The sequence below is a fragment of the Stenella coeruleoalba genome (genome assembly GCF_951394435.1).
Source record: "Stenella coeruleoalba genome assembly, chromosome: 3".
NCBI classification, from domain to species: domain Eukaryota; kingdom Metazoa; phylum Chordata; class Mammalia; order Artiodactyla; family Delphinidae; genus Stenella; species Stenella coeruleoalba.
In genome coordinates, this window is record NC_137148.1 from 22,146,693 (window position 1) to 22,167,329 (window position 20,637).

The 20,637-nt window shown below is 32.3% G+C and overlaps 1 protein-coding gene across 1 annotated transcript in view; it reads right to left on the reverse strand.

Annotated features, from left to right (window-relative positions):
- The window catches only part of CDH9 (cadherin 9), a 79,486-nt gene that overhangs the window by 33,223 nt on the left and 25,626 nt on the right, over nucleotides 1–20,637 (reverse strand). The window contains exon 2 of the mRNA XM_079918743.1: nucleotides 3,493–3,787. Coding sequence (XP_079774869.1) covers nucleotides 3,493–3,787 — 295 coding nt within the window. The remainder of the gene's footprint in view (nucleotides 1–3,492; nucleotides 3,788–20,637) is intronic.

Genomic DNA, 20,637 nt, shown 5'->3' on the forward strand with positions numbered 1-20,637 from the left:
TAAAGAGATTTCCATCCCACAATAATGTTCAAATGTTCAACTAGAGTGGTTTTCAGATTTATATTTATTTTTATATAACCTTATGTGAACATAGATTAATAATTGCTTTCATACTTGAAGGTTATTTGAAATATGAATTATTAAGCATAACCAAGATGCTAAATGCAAGTAGTTAATTCATTGATTTCATGACATTTCTTTTGCTACCAGACTCATTTTTCTTTGGCTGTGGCTATCATTTCATACTGGGCACAGGTAAAAACACACCTTTATCCTTTTTTGACACTTTTAATAATATGTTTGTTGTTAAATTTGTTTTGATCATTTGCTCTTTATCATGGGTATATGATCTTCAAACCTACCTGAAAATACTTGGCCTAAAAATAATAAATTAAAGAATGGAAATCAATCCTATAATGTGGCTAAAATGCTACAAATACCCATATAAAATACTGTTCCCCCTCTCAGAATCATGGTAATACTTAGAATGTTGTTAAACACTAATAAACACTGGTAGCATATCACTGATACGTTATTTATAATAGCAAAATGAGAAAAAGAAAAATATGTAGTGTGTTGAACACTAGGGAATGGCTAGATTTTTCCTTAAATATAAGGACATTTTACAGTTCATACTATTTAGTAATAAAATTAGATAGAAAATGGTTTATATGTTTTGTACTAATTTTATAAATATTTGCTTATAAAGACAATAAAAGGAAATACACCACTTTGATTTTTATATCCCTCTAAATTTTCTGAGCTATATATGCTTCATTTATTCTCAAATAATTTAAAAGAAGTATTTACTTTTTTTTTTTTTTTTTGCGGTATGCGGGCCTCTCACTGTTGTGGCCTGTCCCGTGGCGGAGCACAGGCCCGTGAGCGCAGGCTCAGCAGCCATGGCTCATGGGCCTAGCTGCTCCGCAGCATGTGGGATCTTCCCGGACTGGGGCACGAACCCATGTCCCCTGCATCGGCAGGCGGACTCTCAACCACTGCGCCACCAGCGAAACCCAGTATTTACTTTTTTATTAAACAAATATTAAGTAAAATATAGTGAAGCCTGAATGACAAATTTATGTCATTTGTTATATGTAGGTTTTGTGTGATGTAAACTCTCCAAAGGAAAGGGCTATGTCTGCTTTTGTTCAACATTTTATCTCTAAAGCCCAGTAGAGTTTCTAGTTCAAAGTCATAACAAGATCTAACATTTACAAATTGCTTAACGTAGACTAGGCAGAGTTCTCAGCAGTTGATTTGTATTATTATTTTATCCTCATGATAAACATGGGATGCAGGCCTTGGAGCATATAGAGGTTGCTCATGATTACACAGCTAGTAGGTGATAGGATGGGATTCGATCTAGCCAGTATGAAGAAGCTTCATTCTAAATACTGTATTAAATGGCCTGTCTAGACATATGATTAGACACATATTTGAATCTACAGGCAGTGTACCTCTAATAAAGGGCCTAGTTTAGGACATGAAGCATTCAATGGTGAGTTACTTGTGTGATCTGTGAAAAACTACAAATAGATTCCTTGTTGGGCAGACAGTGTGGGAGGGGAACTGGATCAGTTTTTGAGAGACCTACCCAGTCAATGAGAAACCACCAAAATTGCACAATAGGAATTTGCCTTGAGGGAGATGAATGCATGCAAATATAGAAAAATAATAGATAATCTTTAATCAAAGTATAATGACCACAAAATATGGAAAACATAAAATGTAGGAATCTGCTAACAAATACCTAATTCAAAGTGTATCTCATTTTCTTTCACTATATATCCTCATGTATTATTCAGATTAAGTGTTCTGATCAGAATATGCTAATGTGTTTCAGATTTAAAGAGTTCACTGGAGTCATTTGATTTTAACTACCAATAAAAGGGATGGGGAGGAATATGTCTGAACCAAAATGAAATATGGCGTATTTGATAGAAAGAAGCAGAGGCAGAGGGAAAAAGCAAGGAGAGGATTTGGTGAGACAGAAAAAGAAAAGACAAATATATTAAGACAAAAATAATCACGTAGTGGGGGGACAGTATAAAGGAGAACATTGGACTACAATGTTGGAAAGAAGGATAAAATGGGAATAAAGAATTTTTATATTTTATTCCATTAGACTTCATTTACCCTCAAAGTTAATAATAGTAGTTTTTCAAGTGTTTGACTTAAATTAAAATCACTAATATAATGAAAATAAGGTTAGAATTCAATAATTGTGCATTACTTCATTTAGAGAGGAGGCATTCTTTATTATGTGATTATGCACAGGCTTTAGCTGTTAATATATGGGTTACACATAGCCTGACAAAGTTCCTAAGTATCACCCTTTACATTTCTCTGTAAATGGTTATGTGTATAGGTAAAAGCAGAGAAAATCACATCTATAAAACTATAATACGTTTATTTTCCTTTAAATCAGGTAGGAGAGTTACAAAAGAACAATACATTTCAGGATATAAATACATATACTTTTTATTTAGACATATATTTTATGTGTATACATATTTAATATCAATCACTCAGTAAAGATGGATATGTTTGTTTTTCTTTAAGAAATTATTTGACTTACCCATGTATTAATTACAATAATGTCAAAGTTATATACTTATAACTGATTTTGAAATAATTTTCAACTAAATGTCAATTTTTCAAAATCAGTTACATGTTTGGGATATTATAGTAAGTTTACATCACTTATTTTTTTAGAAATATGATTTAAGAGTCAGCTCTTATCTCATTAACAAATCTAAACCTTTCATATAATTATAGCTAAATGTAGTTACATATACAGATAAAAACATTGCATAATAACAAATGGCATTTAAAATTATGGGCAGGCTTAAAAAATGAAATGATTATTTTCAGTTTTCAGGATAAACCATTGCTGGATGGAACATATCTAAAATAATATTAAAAAGACTTGGGATATTGTTGTTATGCTACCAGGTTATTTGATCTTAATTCAGTTCCTTAATCTTTCTGAATCCAGGGTTCCTAATTAACAGAATAGGGATTTAAAGTTCTATTTCTCATGCCTACCACATCAAGTTGTTTCAATGATCAAATGAGATGATCAAAAGAAATTTATCAAATACAAGCATTAATTGTTTTTATGCAAAATAATGCAAACAAAACTGTCTAAAACTGCTGACACTATTTGATATTCCTTTCATTTCAGGCCAAAATACATTAAACTTGACTGCCATTTGAATAGCATTTGAGTAAAGGTAAAGACGTTTGTTGAAATGCAATGGAACAGTTGTTCTCAGTAATCATTTTAGATGTCAGCTACAAAATAGCAGGAAACATTAAGAAACATACAACCGAAAATAATTAGAAGTGAGATAGCTAACACTAAATAGTAGTTTCAGTTATAGTTCTTATCTTGAAAGAGATCACATCTAACTGTATGTCCATAATAACTACCTTAGCAAAAAATAAAATAAAAAACTTAGTTTACATGGATTAACATATACCTACCGACTCCAGACATTTCAGGAACACTGGCAGTGTACAAGTCTTTTGTGAATTTTGGTTCATTGTCATTGATATCGTGGATTTTAATTATAAATTCAGATTCAGGCTCCACCTGCCGCCCAGTCTTTCTGTCTATAGCCTTGGCACGAAGAACGTACAGGGACTTTTCTTCTCTGTCTAATTTCTTTGCCGCATGAATATCTCCTGTGTTTTCATCTATTACGAACAGACTGCCAGCCCCATCTCCTGTTAATATGTATTTTAAATTTCCATCTCCTTTATCTTGGTCAGTGTGAAGCTTCAGAGAGGTAGAAAAGAAGAGTTCTATAAATATATGAATTGTTATTACAGAAAAAATAATTTTGGCAAATATTAATTTATCTCTACATGACATCACTGAAACAATGATTGCAATGGTTATCTTAATTTTCACTGTGGAGAGATTAAACATTTTAGTTTGATCATTCTCAAAATTTTTAAACACTTATTTATATGAGACTACATTTGAAATAAAATAAAAAGTATATATATATATTTTTTTCAAAACACAGTATTTCCAAGACATTTTTGAATAGAATGCTACCAAGATTTAAATGTCTAGTACATTAACAAAAAAAATCCATTGGTCTAATAAATCTTAAGTGTAAAATATTAATATACTCGATTACGTCAAAAATCACTAAACTCAAAGAGGTGATGTGAGAAATTTCTGACCTTATTATGATGATAAGTTTAGGATATATACCATAATTTTAAATGATTTTACCTCCCTTCAGTATAATATCACTTGCAGATGCACAGGCTCTGTCATCAGAGACCAACCAGAGACAGAATATTAATCTCATAGATTATTCTCTACATGACTTTGGGAGAGTACTCTTTCAACCAGGATGTTCTCACTTTTGGAAGTTGATGTATTTTATAGACATTTGAAATTTCAAGTGATATAAAACACACAGGGCTTTTCCATTGGTCATAAAAATAATTTGATGAAAATATTAGGATTTTTTTCATAAATTATCTTCCTTCTATTCATTCCCATCTTAAAAGTAAACTTCTTAGTATAGAAGATTTTTCACTGAGTATTTAAAACAGACAAACGGATTGTGTATTTACAGAAATTTTGAGTTGGAAAAAATCCTAATGTTTTTGCAAACCTAACACTGTTCTGAAACTTGAATCTTTACTAGCCTATGCCTGCTCTGTTTTCTTCCATCATATACTTCACAATTCCCAATACATTCTTACTCCATCTATTTCTTTAGTGTCCCATTCCATCTTTGAACAATTTGACTATTTGAATCTATTTTTTATGGTAGCCAAAATTACAGACTTGAGATTCATACTTTACTCCTCCTTTACCCAATGTTAAAATAACCATATGCAGCCTTTTCTTCTCTGAAATATCTCCCTCACCCATCCATCTGTCTCCATCTCTATGGCTACCACCCAGGTTTTGTTCATCATATCTTATCTGTACCACTGCAACAATCTTCTAATTGATGCCTACCTCCCTCTTGTTCTACTCCAAACAATTTTCCATACTAAAGAAGCTGATTTTTCTATATCACAAATCAAGTCATATTACTTCTTAGCTTAAAAATCTTCAACCAGGTACAGTGCATAAGAACCATGAATCTAAAGTCTTATAAACCAGGCTTGGTCTCATGCAAATTTCTGTTATATTGGGCAAATTGTGTGTGTGTGTGTGTGTGTGTGTGTGTGTGTGTGTGTGTGTGTGTGTTTAATCTAAGCCACTTCTATTAAAAGGGGATAATATTCTTTTTTAAAAGAATCGTTACTTTTATTGTTATTCTATTTCCTTGGACTCTATAGCCTTATTTATGCATTATCCATAATCTTGTTCTCATCTCCAGATGTGTTTTCTGTCACCTTTATCCACTTTGCTATACACTCTGTACATACCAATTGTTTTGTTTTGCTTGTTTTGTTTTTTTCATTTCTCAGAAGGCCTGTTCTAGCTTTCATACCTGATGTTTGCAGATGTTTCTCTCACCCTTTAACACCCTTTCTCTTCTCTGTATTTTCCCCTAACTAAATATTTATCAAATCTCATTAAAAAATTTTTTTCTTAAGGATGCTTTCCCTAACCCTCTCGACTAGAATAAATATTCCTGCTCTGTAATTATAAAGCACATTTCACTTTCCTATCATGATACCCCATTTGGTAAAATTGTTTGTTGTGCCCACTAAACTGTAAAATCCAAAAGAGAAAGATTGATATATATATAAAAAATTTCTATGGCCTCAACAGATATTTCTTAAAAACCAAATATTTTCTTTTTTTAACAATATGTTTTTACATGTATAAAGCAGGTTTAGTTGTCAGTGATTATTAGAAAAATCAGATTATAAATAACATAAAACTTGCCTTTTTTTTACTAAAATTACATCTTAGAAATCTCTGTATGTAAATAAAATTATTTTAATGATTGCATTTTTCAAATAGTTTTTTCAAGCTACTTTATAATAAATATTTTTGTACATTTATCTTTGTATTGCTAGTACTTTTATTCTAAGAGAAGAAAAAGAAGATACTTTTAATGGAAGGAAATAATTAGGAAAATATGAAAAAGATAGATGTATAGATAGATAATTTATATGTATTAGAAGCTTTATTTAATTTGGCAAAAAATGTTGAGACAACTAAAATGTTCACCTTATTAATGTTAGAATGTGTACAATGCTATTATAGTCATTAAAATTATGGTCTACATATATACTGTTGGATGTAAATCATTTAAATGAGATATTATGTTAAAATACAATGTCTAGAGTATAATTTCAACTTTTTATACCTTTATTTTTCATAAAAATACTCTTAACGTATACATAATATTGCAAGCAGTTGTATAGTTTTAAAATGTTTCCCTTTGTTTTTAAGTTGTACATGTTTTATACATTTTTATGAATAAATTTGTATTAATTTCTCCATAAAATAAAGGAAAACTAAATAAAACTAGTCTGGAGAGATATAGGAAATAAACTACATGATGTCTCCCACAACGTGTAGTCTAGTGTTCTCACATTTATACACAGAAAAAGAAACATGAGAGATTAGTCAGTTATCAATATTGTCAAATATATTGTCAGACTGAAACAAAGATAATCCAGGGATAATGCTGCAATTTACTGAAAATTGTGGAATATTAAGTGCGGTGGGGCAAAGATTGTGTATTGTCAGGAGTCCCTATCCCATGCTTATATTATGGAAATTATTAATAAGTAGCCAAAATAAAAGGCAGGAACACATTTATACTGTTACAGAATTTCTGTGGAAATTTGCATATGTATACACAAATGAAAATTAGTTTAAAATTTTCTATATCCCTCCCCACTATCTTTCCATATATTTAACATAACACTATAATAAATATTGTTATATCTTTATTTTCTGCATTTAATAAAGATTTAACATTCTATTGTGATGATTAAAATGTGCAGGAAACTGAATCTGTGTCTATCACACTAAATTATATATGATTCTACATGTTGGATTCAAACACCTGTGGAAACAATTTACTTCTCAGAGATTTTCTACTCATTCAAAATATGTTGAAGTCTACAAAAGTATTTAGTCAAACATAATAATAATCCTAGTAATTATACTTTCCTCTGAATGGTTTTATATTCAATATTTAAAATTTCAAGGAAAATTCAGTATTATAATATGGTGCTTGGACTGAGGATTATGTCCAAAGGGAAATTAAAATATTTATGGAATTACAAGACTTTCAGAATAAGTATGTTGTCTGAATATATTAAATTTTAGTTACTAAATCTTTGCAACAAACAGTAATATTATTTTAGTCATTCATATATTGAAATCATTGTAATTTAGATTTATTATTCTATTTCTACCTGTTTTAAACCCTGTCCCAATATTTCATATATATTCCTTATTCTGTTAATTTAAAATGCCATTTTAAAAGTACTATTTTACACAAAGTCAAACACATTTTAAAGCATTGTCTTTAATTCACAATTTCATTTTAAGAACAAAAGCTCCCAATAGTTATTTCCTGGTGCAATATAACAAAAATGAAAACTACTAGCTTAAAATACTGAATTTCTCTATTATGTACATTATTAATTTTGAATTATACATTTAGAATTGATAGTAAAACCTATTATACAATAACTTAAATATAAACAAAATTCTTAAAAAATAAACCCAAAATTCAACATTTTGTAGTATCATAAGAAAATAGAAATCTTGAAAATATTGTTTATCTATTATAGAACAAAGCCCACATAAAATCCCTTAAGAAATAAGAGTACCAAAAAGTAATTATTTTCTTCAGACATCAATAAACCAAATAGTCTTCGTTTCCTGGTCATAACTTAGTTGCCTCTTCTGAACTTGAATAAATACACTGAAAGCAAAATAAATCATGGATAAATATTTTAAATGCTAACTATTATTTTCCAACATTACATTTTTAGTTTTGCTCTGCTACAATTTTTTTGTTTTTAGAAATTTTGAAAAAGTAAATATGTACATGCAAAATAGGCTAAGAATTTAAACTGTGATGGTTAATTTTATATGTCAATTTAACTGGGCCACAGAATGTCCAAATATTTGGTTAAATGTTATTCTGAATGTGTCTATGGGGATACTTCTGGAAGAGATGCACAACTCAATCTGTAGACTGTGTAAAGTAGATTGTCCTTTCCTAAAGTGGGTGGGCCTCATCTAATCCTTTAAAGGCCAGAATACAGAAAGACTGAAAATGGGAGAATTCACTCTTTCTGCCTGCTGTCTGTGATTCAGACTGGAAATTACACCAGAGTCTCCGGTTCTCAAGCATTTGGACTTGGACTTGAATTATTCCATCAGCATTCTGGGTGTCCAGCTTGCCAACTGCAGATCTTAGGACTTTTCCAGGCTCCATAATCATGGGAGCCAATTCTTTACATATATATGTTTATATAATAATATAAATGTGTATTGGTATATAATAATGTAATGGATATGTATTTATATATTTTTTCCAGAGAAACAGAATTAATTTTGTGTGTATTTATAATATATATACATAACGTATATATAAATATAAATATATATATATATATATATTACAATTTATAAAAATAAAATCTGTATTAGTCTGGGTTTTCCAGAGAAAGAAAACCAATAGTCTTTAGGGAGATTGGAATGTTAGAGTAGCTTTGTCGTTTAAGACCTAGTCACCCACACTGAGAGGGTCCAGAAGACATCTTTCACCACTGTGGTGAGAAACAAATAGTGAGAGAGCCCAGGCATCCTTGAAGAGCTTTGTGATCACTCTTTTCTGTAGGCCAGATCTTATAGTGAGAACTGCTATCAATGAATTGGGAAACCTATATGCAATGGGAGTAATTGGATCCCAGAGTGACGGAGGCTAAGTTCAGCACTCACCTGCCAAAAGATAGGTGGCAGGATTATCATAATGGACAGCAGAGTCAAAGCAGCAGTCAGAATAGTCTGACTCGCACAGACGTATGGCATTGGCTAATTGATTACAGTGTTCCTAGAAGTAGATAGGAAGGCTACTAAATCCGTACTTAACCCGTAAAAGCAGAAAAGTTCAAGGTCAAGAGAGCAAAACACCAACATAAATCATAAAAAGAGTCAATCAGTTCCCAGGCCTGAGCCAGTTTACAGACTCAGAATCTCTTGAATAAAGAGGATGCCAAGTCTTCTTGAAGTACCCACCAAAAATTTGTACTCTTAGTCTTTTTCCCAGCCTTCCCTAAAAAACCTATGCCTTTTACCAGGATAACTGTGCAGTGAGGAAAATAAAATAATTGGACATTTTGGTATTACTGGACACTGACTCTGAACTAATATTGATTCCAGGAGATCTAAAATATCAGTGTGATCTGCCTACCCAAGTAGAGGCATATGAAAGTCAGGTGACGGATGGAGTTTTACCTGAGGTTCATCTCATACTGGGCTCAGAGGGTCCCTAAACCCATCCTGTGGTAAATAATAAATTGTCACTTCTGGCCCATCCTACAACCAAAAAAGAGGCACAATGGCTAGTGGGCCTCTTTGGACTTTGGAGGCAGCATATCCTCATTTGGGTGTTTCATCCCTATCCATTTACCAAGTCACCTGAAAAGCTTCTGGCTTTAAGTTGGACTCAGAACTTGAGAAGTCTCTGCAACAAGTCTGGACTGGTATGCGAGCTACTCTATCACTTTGACCGTATAATCCAACAGATCCAGAGGCGCTTAAAGTGTCAGTGGCAGATAGAGATGCTGGTTGGAGCCTGTGACAGGCCCCTATAGGTGAATTGCAGTGCAGACTCTCCTAATTTTGGAGCAAAGCCCTGATATCCTCTGTGGATAACTAATCTCCTTTTGAGAAAAACCTCTTGGCCTACAAACTGATTGCTTAACCGTGGGTACCAAGTTACCATGCAATCTGAGATGCTCATCATGAACTGCATGTTATCTGACCTATCAAGCCATAAAGTTGAGTGTGCACAACAGCATTCCATCATCAAATGGAACTGGTACATATGTGATCAGGCCTGGACATGCCCTGAAAACGCAAGTTACAGGAAGTAGTGGCCCAAATGCCCATGGTCCCCACTCCTGCTACACTGCCCTCTCTCCCCAGTCTGCACCTGTAGCCTCATGAGGGGTTTCTTCTTCAGGTGATGGAAGAAGAAAAGTCTTGGGTCTGGTTTAAAAAGAGTTCTGCATGATTTTCAGGCATCACTCAAAACTGGACTACAATACTACAGTCCCTTTCTGGGACATCCTTGAAGGACAGTGCTGAAGAGAAATCCTCTCAGTGGACAGAACTTTAAGCAGTGCATGTATATATACGTGTGTGTGTACATAAATATGTTAACATATATATAACCTATTCAACATGTTATATGTGTTCTGTTTCTCTGAAGAACTCAGAGTAAAGTTTGCAAAATCAAAGTAAATTCATCTCTAATCAATCTTCCTTTAAAAATTAGAAATAAGGGTCTTTTGCTTGCTTATTTTAATTTTTGTTTAAAGTGTTTTTAATTGCAAAAGTATGCCATATTGCCCAACTCTTATTATGAACAATCAATACACATCCTTAAAATTACATTTGGAATTTTCTAACATCTTGCTCAATTTTTAATGAAGAAAGCCATAGAGCTGTTGCTGACAGTTGCTAAAAATAACCATTAATAACAATTACAATATATTTCTGATGTTTTAGTAATGTTAAAATGCATTTCCAATATATTTGGAAATATATTCTGTGTCAGTCTTAACAGTATATTTTTTGTGTTTGTTTCAGATAAAACAATTTATTATCTTTAAGTTTACTTATATTAGGTATGGGCTTCATGACTGTTATATTAATATCGAGTTTTATGATAAATAAAACCTAAATAGAAGGCCACTGATATGCAATATATTTACACCATAAACATTTCCAGTTTGGGCTAACCTGGGTTAACTGGGCTTACCCTCTCATAGTAAGCAACTACAAATCTGGACAAAATATATGAAGCCAATATTTTCGAGAACTGAACAGCAGAGGGCAAGCAACAAGATGAACTATAAATTCACTCTAGCCTAGCATCCTGCCTGCGAAGAGTTTTACTGCAGGGAAGTGGAGCCTATACAGAGATTAGTGATTCTGCTGGGCATATATCCAATTTCAGTGAATTTCAATCAAAATAATTAGAAAAAATGTAAATCTGGGCACATCATTGTCAAATCGATGAAAACTATGATTTAGAGAAAATATTCATATTTCTTAATTTTTTGTGATTTCCTCTTTGATTATCTAGAAGTGTACTATTAATTTTCCAAAATTTTAATGTTTTCTAGTTATTTTTTGATCAGTTTTAAATCTGATTCTATTGTGAACAAAGAGATCTTTAAAGCATCCAAGGAATAAACATATATTCAGGGAAAAAATATAACAATAAAGACAGCTGAATTCACATTAGAAGTAATAAAACCCAGAATTGTTCAGTAAAATAACCTTCAAAAATGAAGAAATAATAACATTTTGAGAAAAAGAATGGCGAGAGAATACACTGTAATAGGACTTTCATTTCAAAAAATACTAAATGAATATCTTTAGGCTGCATAGAAATATTCCTAGATTGAATCCTTGACATAAAGAAAGAAATGAGGAGCCATGGAAAGGGCAAAACAGTTGCTAAATATGAGACGTTAAAAATATTTCTTAAAGACAATTGACTGTTTAAATCTAGGATAATATCAATATATTATGAGGTTTATACAACACAGTAAAAGTAAATTATATAGCAATTATCGCCAGGTGTGTAAAAGGTAAATGGATTGTACTTTTTGCAAAGTTATAACATTTTGCAATATGGCATCATATTCCAGTTGGACTTAAGTAAATTAAGGATGGATATTTATCTTTATAATCCTTCCATAATCCTTAGCACAACTGGTAAATATTACAAGAAGATAAAGCTGAAAAGATCATAGTAAAAGTAAAATGCAATACTAATTAGGGGAGAAAGAAAGATGGGGAAATTGAAACACTGTTCCATAAAGAAAGGCAAGAAATAAAAAAAAGAATAAGTAGAACAAATGTAATACAAGTAAATAGTCCAGTACATATTAATGGACTAAAACCTCAAGTAATAAAGAGATTTTGAGAATACACTAAAAAATAATTAACTACATGTAGATTACAAGAGCCATGATTTAAATATAGCCAAGAACACAAATACATCTGAAGTAAAGAAATAAAAAACATAGGAAATAATAATTGTAAGGAAGCATATGGGGCTATATTAATATCTATATAGCTATATTAATATCAGACAAAATAAACTTTGAGAAATTATAAAGAGGAATGTTTTATAAAGATAAAAGGGGCATTATCTCAGAAAGATATAACAATTATTGATATTATTGTGGATGGAACAATGATAAATTTTAAAATACATGAAGCACATTTCATAAAACTAAAGTAGTAGACAAATCCAAATCACAGTTGAATTTTATTATGGAGATGATTAGCTTTTATTTCTTATAAGAAACTAATACATTAGATATATAACTGAAATTATGAGATTTTAGAATAGATCACAGTGAGTCATTATACTATCCACATGTAATTAAAACAGCAAATTAACAATTTAGGTACAAAAAGCAGATAGGTTCACTTAATATTGTATGTGCATATTAATAATGTTTTTAGAATATTTTTTGATTTACAGGAAAAATACAAAGATACTACAGTTAGTTCCCACACACCTCACACCCAGTTTCTCTCTTATTAATCTCTTACATTATTATAGCATATTTCCTACAATTAATGAGCCAATATTGACAAATATTATTATTAACTAAAGTCTGTATTTTATTTGGAGTCCTTTACTTTTAGCCTAATATCTTTTATCTGTTCCACATTACGTTTAGTCCTCGTATTCCTTAGGCTTCTCTATACTGTGATGGTTTCTCAGACTCTCTGTGTTTTTTATTACCTCCATAGTTTTTAGGTGTGCATGTCATGTATTTAGTAGTATGTCCTTCTAATAGGATTTATCTGATTTTCTTTCTCAAGACTATACTAGGATTATGTGTTTGGGGAAGAAAGACCACAGGGGTCAAGTGCCATTTCATTACATCATATCAAGGGTATTTATTTTCAACATGATGTATTATGGTTGATGCTAACTTAGTTGATTTAGTGTTTGCCCAGTGTCTCCACTGTAAAGTTACTCTGTTTTCTCCCTTCCCTTAGTATATTCTTGTAAGGAAGTCACTATGTTCTACCAACATTTAAGGAGTGAGGAGTTATGCTTCACCTCCTTGAAGGAGGAGTATCTTCCTAAATTACTTGGATTTGCTGTACGTGGAAGATTTGTTTATTCTCTTCCATTTACTTATTTATGATTATGTATTAATATCAGTATGGTCTCTTTGGATTTTTATTTTATTGCTCCAATGTTTGCATCTTTGCCCTTTGGGAACCCTCACAGTCAGTTCTTGTGTCCTTTTGACACACCCTCATCTTCACTGTGTGTTTCTGTGTGTGTGCATTTTCTCAATTTCTAGCAATACAAGATATTCCAGGACCATCTTGTGTATTTCCTTTCCAAGTCCTAGAATCAGCCATTTATTCAGTAAGCCTTGGTTCGTTTTACTGAAGAATGGCATTAGAAACCAAGATCTGCATGCTAGGTTGCTACTAGGAATTTCTACTGGAGTATTGCTTTTAGAACTGCTCAGCAGTTCATTGATAGAACAATGAAATTATATGTGGGTGTACACTAAGCCTTGGTTCCTTTTACTGAAGAATGGCATTAGAAACCAAGATCTGGATGCTAGGTTGCTACTAGGAATTTCTACGGGAGTACTGCTTTTAGAACTGCTCAGCAGTTCATTGATAGAACAATGAAATTATATGTGGGTGTATACTAATCCAGGTATATGCATATATCTATATGAAAGTAGCTGTATCAATATAAAGTTCATTCTATATTTATGCTTGGATATTTTAATATACTAATTTTAATAATTATAGAACAAAAAGACAAATACTAGTAAAGTTATAAAATATTTGCACAATGCTATTAACCAAATCAATCCCAATAATATTTCTATAGCACAAAAACTAACATCTGCACAACACATATTTTTTTCAGTTACACATGAAACATTCACCACAATGTGCTCTGTGCTAAATTGGGCTGGGATTGACCAAAATTCTGGCCCACAGCCTGTTTACATACGATCTGTATTACATCTTTCCTCTCCCTTCCCCAAAATATATATTTAACAGTTTATATCATATATGGAGTCAATGCAAACTCCATCAGAATTCCAGGAAGTATTTTTAATAATACATTGACAACCTAAAATTAAAATTAACATGAAAATACAAATGGCCTAGAGTAGCCTAGACAATCTCGAAGAAAAACAAAGTAAGAGAACTTATATTCTATATTCCAAAACTTATTGTATGCCTACAATAATGAAGCCAGTGAGGTATTAGAAACACAAACAAGGAGAAACAGAAAATCTAGAAATAAACTCACAGGTATACAGTCACTTGAGTTTAGAAAAAAGTGCCAATGCAATTTCATTTTGAAAGAATTCTTAGTAAATCCTGCTGAAGCAACTTGATACCAGTATTTTAAAAATGAAGAAACTTCAACCATACCTCACATCATCCACAAAAATTAATTTGAGATGTATTACCGACTTAAATGTGGTAGCAGGAACAAAACATTTTGGAAAAAAAATGACTTCATGATACAAAGGTAGGCAAATATTTCTTATACAAAACCAGTAAGCACTAACAATAAAGAAAATGAAACAATATTTTTGATTTAATAAAAATTAAAATATACTCATCAAACGACAAGGAATTTTGATGTTATATGGTTTGGTGCGTACACATTAAGTGCTGTTTTGCCTCTTTGGAGAACAGACCTTTTTATCATTATGTATTGTACCTGTTTATTCCTGATAAGTGTTTTTGATCTGATATTGGCTGTGACTGAAATTAATGTAGATCCTTCAACATATGACTACTCCTAGCTTGGAATATCTTTATCTCTTCACTTTTAATCTTCCTGTATCTTTATATTTAAAGTGAGTCCATTTAGACAACATCTAGTGAAGTTTTGCATTATTTATCCATTCTCTATCATTGGTGTATTTAAACCATTCACACTTAAAGGCTTTATTGATGTAGTTGGTTTAATATCTACCATATTTGTAATTATTTTTATTCATCACCCTGATTCTTTGTTTCTTTTCTTATTTGTTTAATCTTTTTCTGCCTTTTCTGGTTTTATTAAACATTTTCTAGATTACATTTTCTCTCTACTCTTGGCAAATAAATTATAATTCTTTAAAAAGAGACATAAAAGAAATTTAAATTCATATTACTAAGTGAAAGAAGCTAGTCTGAAAAGACTATACACTGTATGATTTAAATATATTATATATTCTGGAAAAGGCAAAACTTAAGAGATAGAAATATATCAGTGGTGCCAGGGCCTTGGGGGGAGTAAGGGAAAGATGAACAGAGGGAGCACATGGGATTTTTAGGGCCCACTACACTGTATGACACAGTAATGGTGGATCCAAGACGTTATCCACTTTTCAAAACCCATAGGACTGTATGACACAGAGTAAACTCTAATGTAAACTATGAACTTTAATTACAATGTTACAATATTTGTTACATCAATTTTAACGAATGTATGGCATTATTGCATGTTGTTAATAATAGGGGAAGCTATATGGAGAGGGAACTCTTCTTTTGGATCCATTTTTTGGTAAATATAAAACTGCTTTAAAAAATAAAGGCTGTTAATTAAAAACAAAACAAAAAATGCAAAATCACAAAAAAGTCAGTGTAAAGAGAGTGAAAATCAAGCCATAGACTGGAATAAAATATTCGCAGAGTACACATATTAGGACAGGCCTCATCTCTATAAATATGAAAATATGACAAATCAATAAACCAAAGAAAAAGAATCCAACCAATACAAGACGGGTAAAAGAACAACAGGCATTTCATAGAAGTAGATACTTGAATAGTCAATAAACATAAAAACGTTCTCAACAATGCTATTCTTCATCAAAATGCTTCAACCTTGAAAGCTCAATGGGTAATACTACACATCTTCCAGAATACCTGAAATTGAAAACTAAATTGACAAAGATAGGCTGTGCAAAACACTGTCCAGTTTGAAGGGTAACTTATTTTACAGATCTGATACACTATTTTGCAGTTTTTAATAAACTCAATTATATACTACTTATCCAAAGACCAACTATAAGCACTCCTTAGTATGCACCCATATATGACAATGCACACTTAAACACCTGTATAAAAATTTTATATTGTATTATTCATATTAATTTTTATTGTATCAAATTTTTCATATAAATTTTATGCAAAATAATCTGACAATTAATAGACTTGATAAATTATGTATATCCATACAGTTAAACACTACTCAGCATCAAAAAACAAAATGCTGGGGCTTCCCTGGTGGCGCAGTGGTTGAGAGTCCGCCTGCCGATGCAGGGGACACGGGTTCGTGCCCCGGTCCAGGAAGATCCCGCGGAGCGGCTGGGCACGTGAGCCATGGCCACTGAACCTGCGCGTCCGGAGCCTGTGCTCCACAATGGGAGAGGCCACAGCAGTGAGAGGCCCGCGTACGGCCAAAAAAAAAAAAAAAAAAAAAAGTGCTGATGCATTCAGCAACATGTATGCATTTCAAATACAGTACAGTGACTAAAAAAAATCAAACATACAAATGAACATCCTGTATGATTTTATTTATATAAAGGTCAAAAACAAGCAAAACTTATTTAGAGGATAATAAATCACAATATCAGTATATCGATTGGAAAGGTCAGAATGGCACTTTCAGAAATCATGGAGACTCTATACCTTGTTCTGAGAAGTGGTCACAAATGTGTGTGTATGTGTGTGTGTGAGTACATGCAAACATATATGACATCATCAAGCTCTTAAGAATAGTTGAATAGTTTATTGTTGTATGTAAATTATGACTTATAGTCACTATAAAATGATGTTCTTTGAACAATATTAAAAACAGATGACAGCTCAGAAAGGCAATAGAATGCTAGGGCAGTGCCCTAGTTAGATTTATAGAGCTAGCTATTTGGGTTAATGAAATGAAAGGACATGTTGGGGCTCAGCCAATCACTGATGGGTTGAGAGATAACAAATTCTCCTAGTACCCTGCAAAATATCTTATGTGTCCAGAAGTTCATTCAATATCAACAGAAAAGGAATTGCTTGAAAATGGCTGTGGCTAAAGTTCCTAAGAACTAGGACATGACATAGCTCATAACACATGACCTCTACTGGTAGCCCTAAGAATTACAAATATGTGTTAGCCAGGCCTGACACCAATTCTCATTTCAGTTTTGCTAATCACGTAGTAGATCATCAAAAAATACATGGAGAGGTTTAGAACGGCAGTTTTCTGTCAATGTGGCCTACATGGGTATAATTCTTCTATTCAAGTTACACATTTTTTTACATTGTTATTGCCATACTGAAAGAATCAGGGAAACATTTTTTGAACATATCACAACACTTATTACACATAGAGAACTGCTCTATTCAATAGACAATAAAAACACTTGTTATTAAAAATGTGTGGCTAAAAAGACTGGTTTGTCTTAATCATTTAAATGAATATGTCCTAAGTTTGAGTATGAGAGGAAGTAATGTGAGATCCTCCCTGGAATTGTTTATAGAATCTAGAGGTAGGAATTGAGGAATGGAGGAATGCAATTATGAAACACTCCATCTTTCCATCTAAGAACATTTTTCTTCCATTATTCCTTCTCCAGTGATGCCAGACCCATTTAAAAATGTTGTATATCTAAAGAATGCCTAAGGCTTGATTTAGATGTCATTAAATTTACTGTGCATATTTCTAAAGGTATTTAGGGATGAGTCATAATATCAATCCTTGTGGCCTAATTATGCCTACCTATAAAATGTGGTTCCATTACCAAGCAGCAGGGCTTGTCCTATTCAGATCCCTCATCTGCCTAGAGATAAGGGTGGGAGAAGTCAAGTATTAATAAGGCTGCTTTTAGTACCAGCTCTATGTGTACATAAGCCTGCTAAGCTTAAAAGTCATTCTTGGGTGGAAAAAAAAGTAATAAATAGAAATGGGAGACATAACAAATGAAAAAGATACTCATAAAAGGATTTAAATACTAGGGAGGGTGCAACTATGCAATTTCCAAATGAGCATCTCAGCACAAGAGAGTAATACTCTTAGTTATTCCCCTCATATCTAATGATGACCAATGGCAAGTAAAGGGAGAAACCACAGGACTTGTTATCCCCACAGAATATTGAACTCCTGCTCATTATTCCATGGCAACAACATATGTGGTGGCTTGATAAGCACCAGCCCCATTGTTTCAAATATACTGTGGGTATGTTAGGAGCTTGTCTGGAGATTCTCAGTAGGATTGAAATAATATTCCTAGAATGTTGTCAAGATGATGAAAAAGTCTTTACACAAATAAAGGCATTAGAAAAGCTATTTTCCAGGAGACTGAGAATGGCTGGAAATCGGTCTTACAAGAAAACAAAGCTCTAATTATGTGGATTAATTTAATAATAACTTTAGCAGAGCTGTCAACAATGGTGACAGAGGGCTTATTCATTGCAAGCATAGGGAATCAGATATAATCCCTGATGGCTTTAAAGGTCAGTAACTGTGTGTCTTAGAGAGCCAAGCAAAGGAAGTTCAATTGTATGAATACCATATTAAACTTAAACGAATAGTGGATCATTGCAAAAAAATGTGGCTTTTATCATTGTTTTCTAATGGCCTGAATATCATAAATTAAAAAATTACAACAATTCAATTCATTGGGTTTGAATAAATAGAGGAGCAAAACTGTGTCATCACTACTGGGTATATATAGATGGACTGTGTAACACACTAGCACTTGGACTCCAGTGTCCTAAACCTTTTCCTATTATCACTGGAATATGTTATGTTCACAAACCAAGTGAAACCCAGAAGTCACAGTATAATGTTCTTCGGTTACCATCTCAGTCAGTCAAAAAGTATGATACATAGGGATATTACTACATTAACCTCTCTGACAAAGCTATACAATGAACAAATGCTTTGAAAATTGATTTATAGAATTAAATTAAAACCAGATTTCTGTAAATGATAATTCATCAGGATGAGAAAATATTTTATGATCTGAATTGAAGTTGCCACTTGAGGAAAGCCCTCTGAAAACTGTCCAGAAGAGGAAGTAAAGTTGGCCTTATGAAAATTAAACATTCAGTAAATGCTTACATCAGCACATAAAAAGTTCACATGATTTTGGTCACTGAAGGAATAAGAGTAATTGCACTGACAAAAGAAGACTAAAACAACTCTGAAGACATATCATCATGTACAACAAGTTTTGCAAAGGAAATTCTTATTAGTGTATGACTAAAAAGTCCAGTTCATTGTCATCACGTTAATAAGATTAAACTTTGTAGAAAATATAACACAAAATATAAGACAGAAAATGAAAATGTGTCTATGAAGCATACAGTATGGAATACTGACTGAGGACAGAGGATAAACTAGGAAATAGTTCACCTATAAAATGTTTTCTTTGCATTGCTGAAGAGACATTCCTTAGGTTGAAAGAAGACAGGTGAACATGATCTAATCTCATTGCAAACATGCTAAGAATAGATGTCCTAAAAAAAAACTAATGGTATTTAGTAGGAGGAAAATACTTACCTTCAAAATGCTTTAGTAGACGATACCTTGTTTAGGGTTGCCTTTGGTAATTAAATCAAGAATCTGTGATTAATGAGGCATGCTGTCTGGAAAATATCATGTAAGTTATATGAGTATAAAATGGAGATGCTTCATAACCTAAATACACCATGTTTTATAAAGCAAGTGACTGCCCTTCTTACTTAGACCTATTCTTTAGATGTGGGCTTGAGATGCACCAAGTAGGGATCTGGGAAGCCACACTAAATACCCTGCACCTCTCCCTCCTTCCTATTTTTCCATAGATTGTATGTGTCCTTGAAACCATTAGTAAAGCTTACTGCTGGGCAATAATCTCTGATTTATGTGAGTCTGATCTGACAATTCTCTATCATTTGTCTTAGCTTGGAAGGAAAGGACAATCATTTTTCATTTCTTAATCAGTGACATCACAATGCTGTTCTCACAGATTCCACTTGTATTGATTCAAATGTGCCTACGAAACTTCCATCTTCAACACATAGGTCCAGTAAAAAAAAAAAACCACAAGAAAACAATTCTCCTTAGGAATTTTGCTGTGCTAAAACTAACGTTCATGGAATTAATCCAAAATGTTTCCATTCCTTAAGGAACAAACAGTTTAAGAAAAAATAGTCAAAGTTGAACAGTGAGGCTGTTTTCGAAACAGTAAAGGAAACTAAAATAAATATGTAATTAGGAAGCATGTTATATAATTAATATTCTATGTGGTATCAGCATAAAACAGACTGCCTGCAGTGGATTCTTCACACCAACTTCAGTGTAACCTCAGTGTTTATAGAAGCTACACATTTCCTCATTTTTATTGGAAAACAAAGTTCATACTTAGTAATATATCATTCTTCCTTAAAAA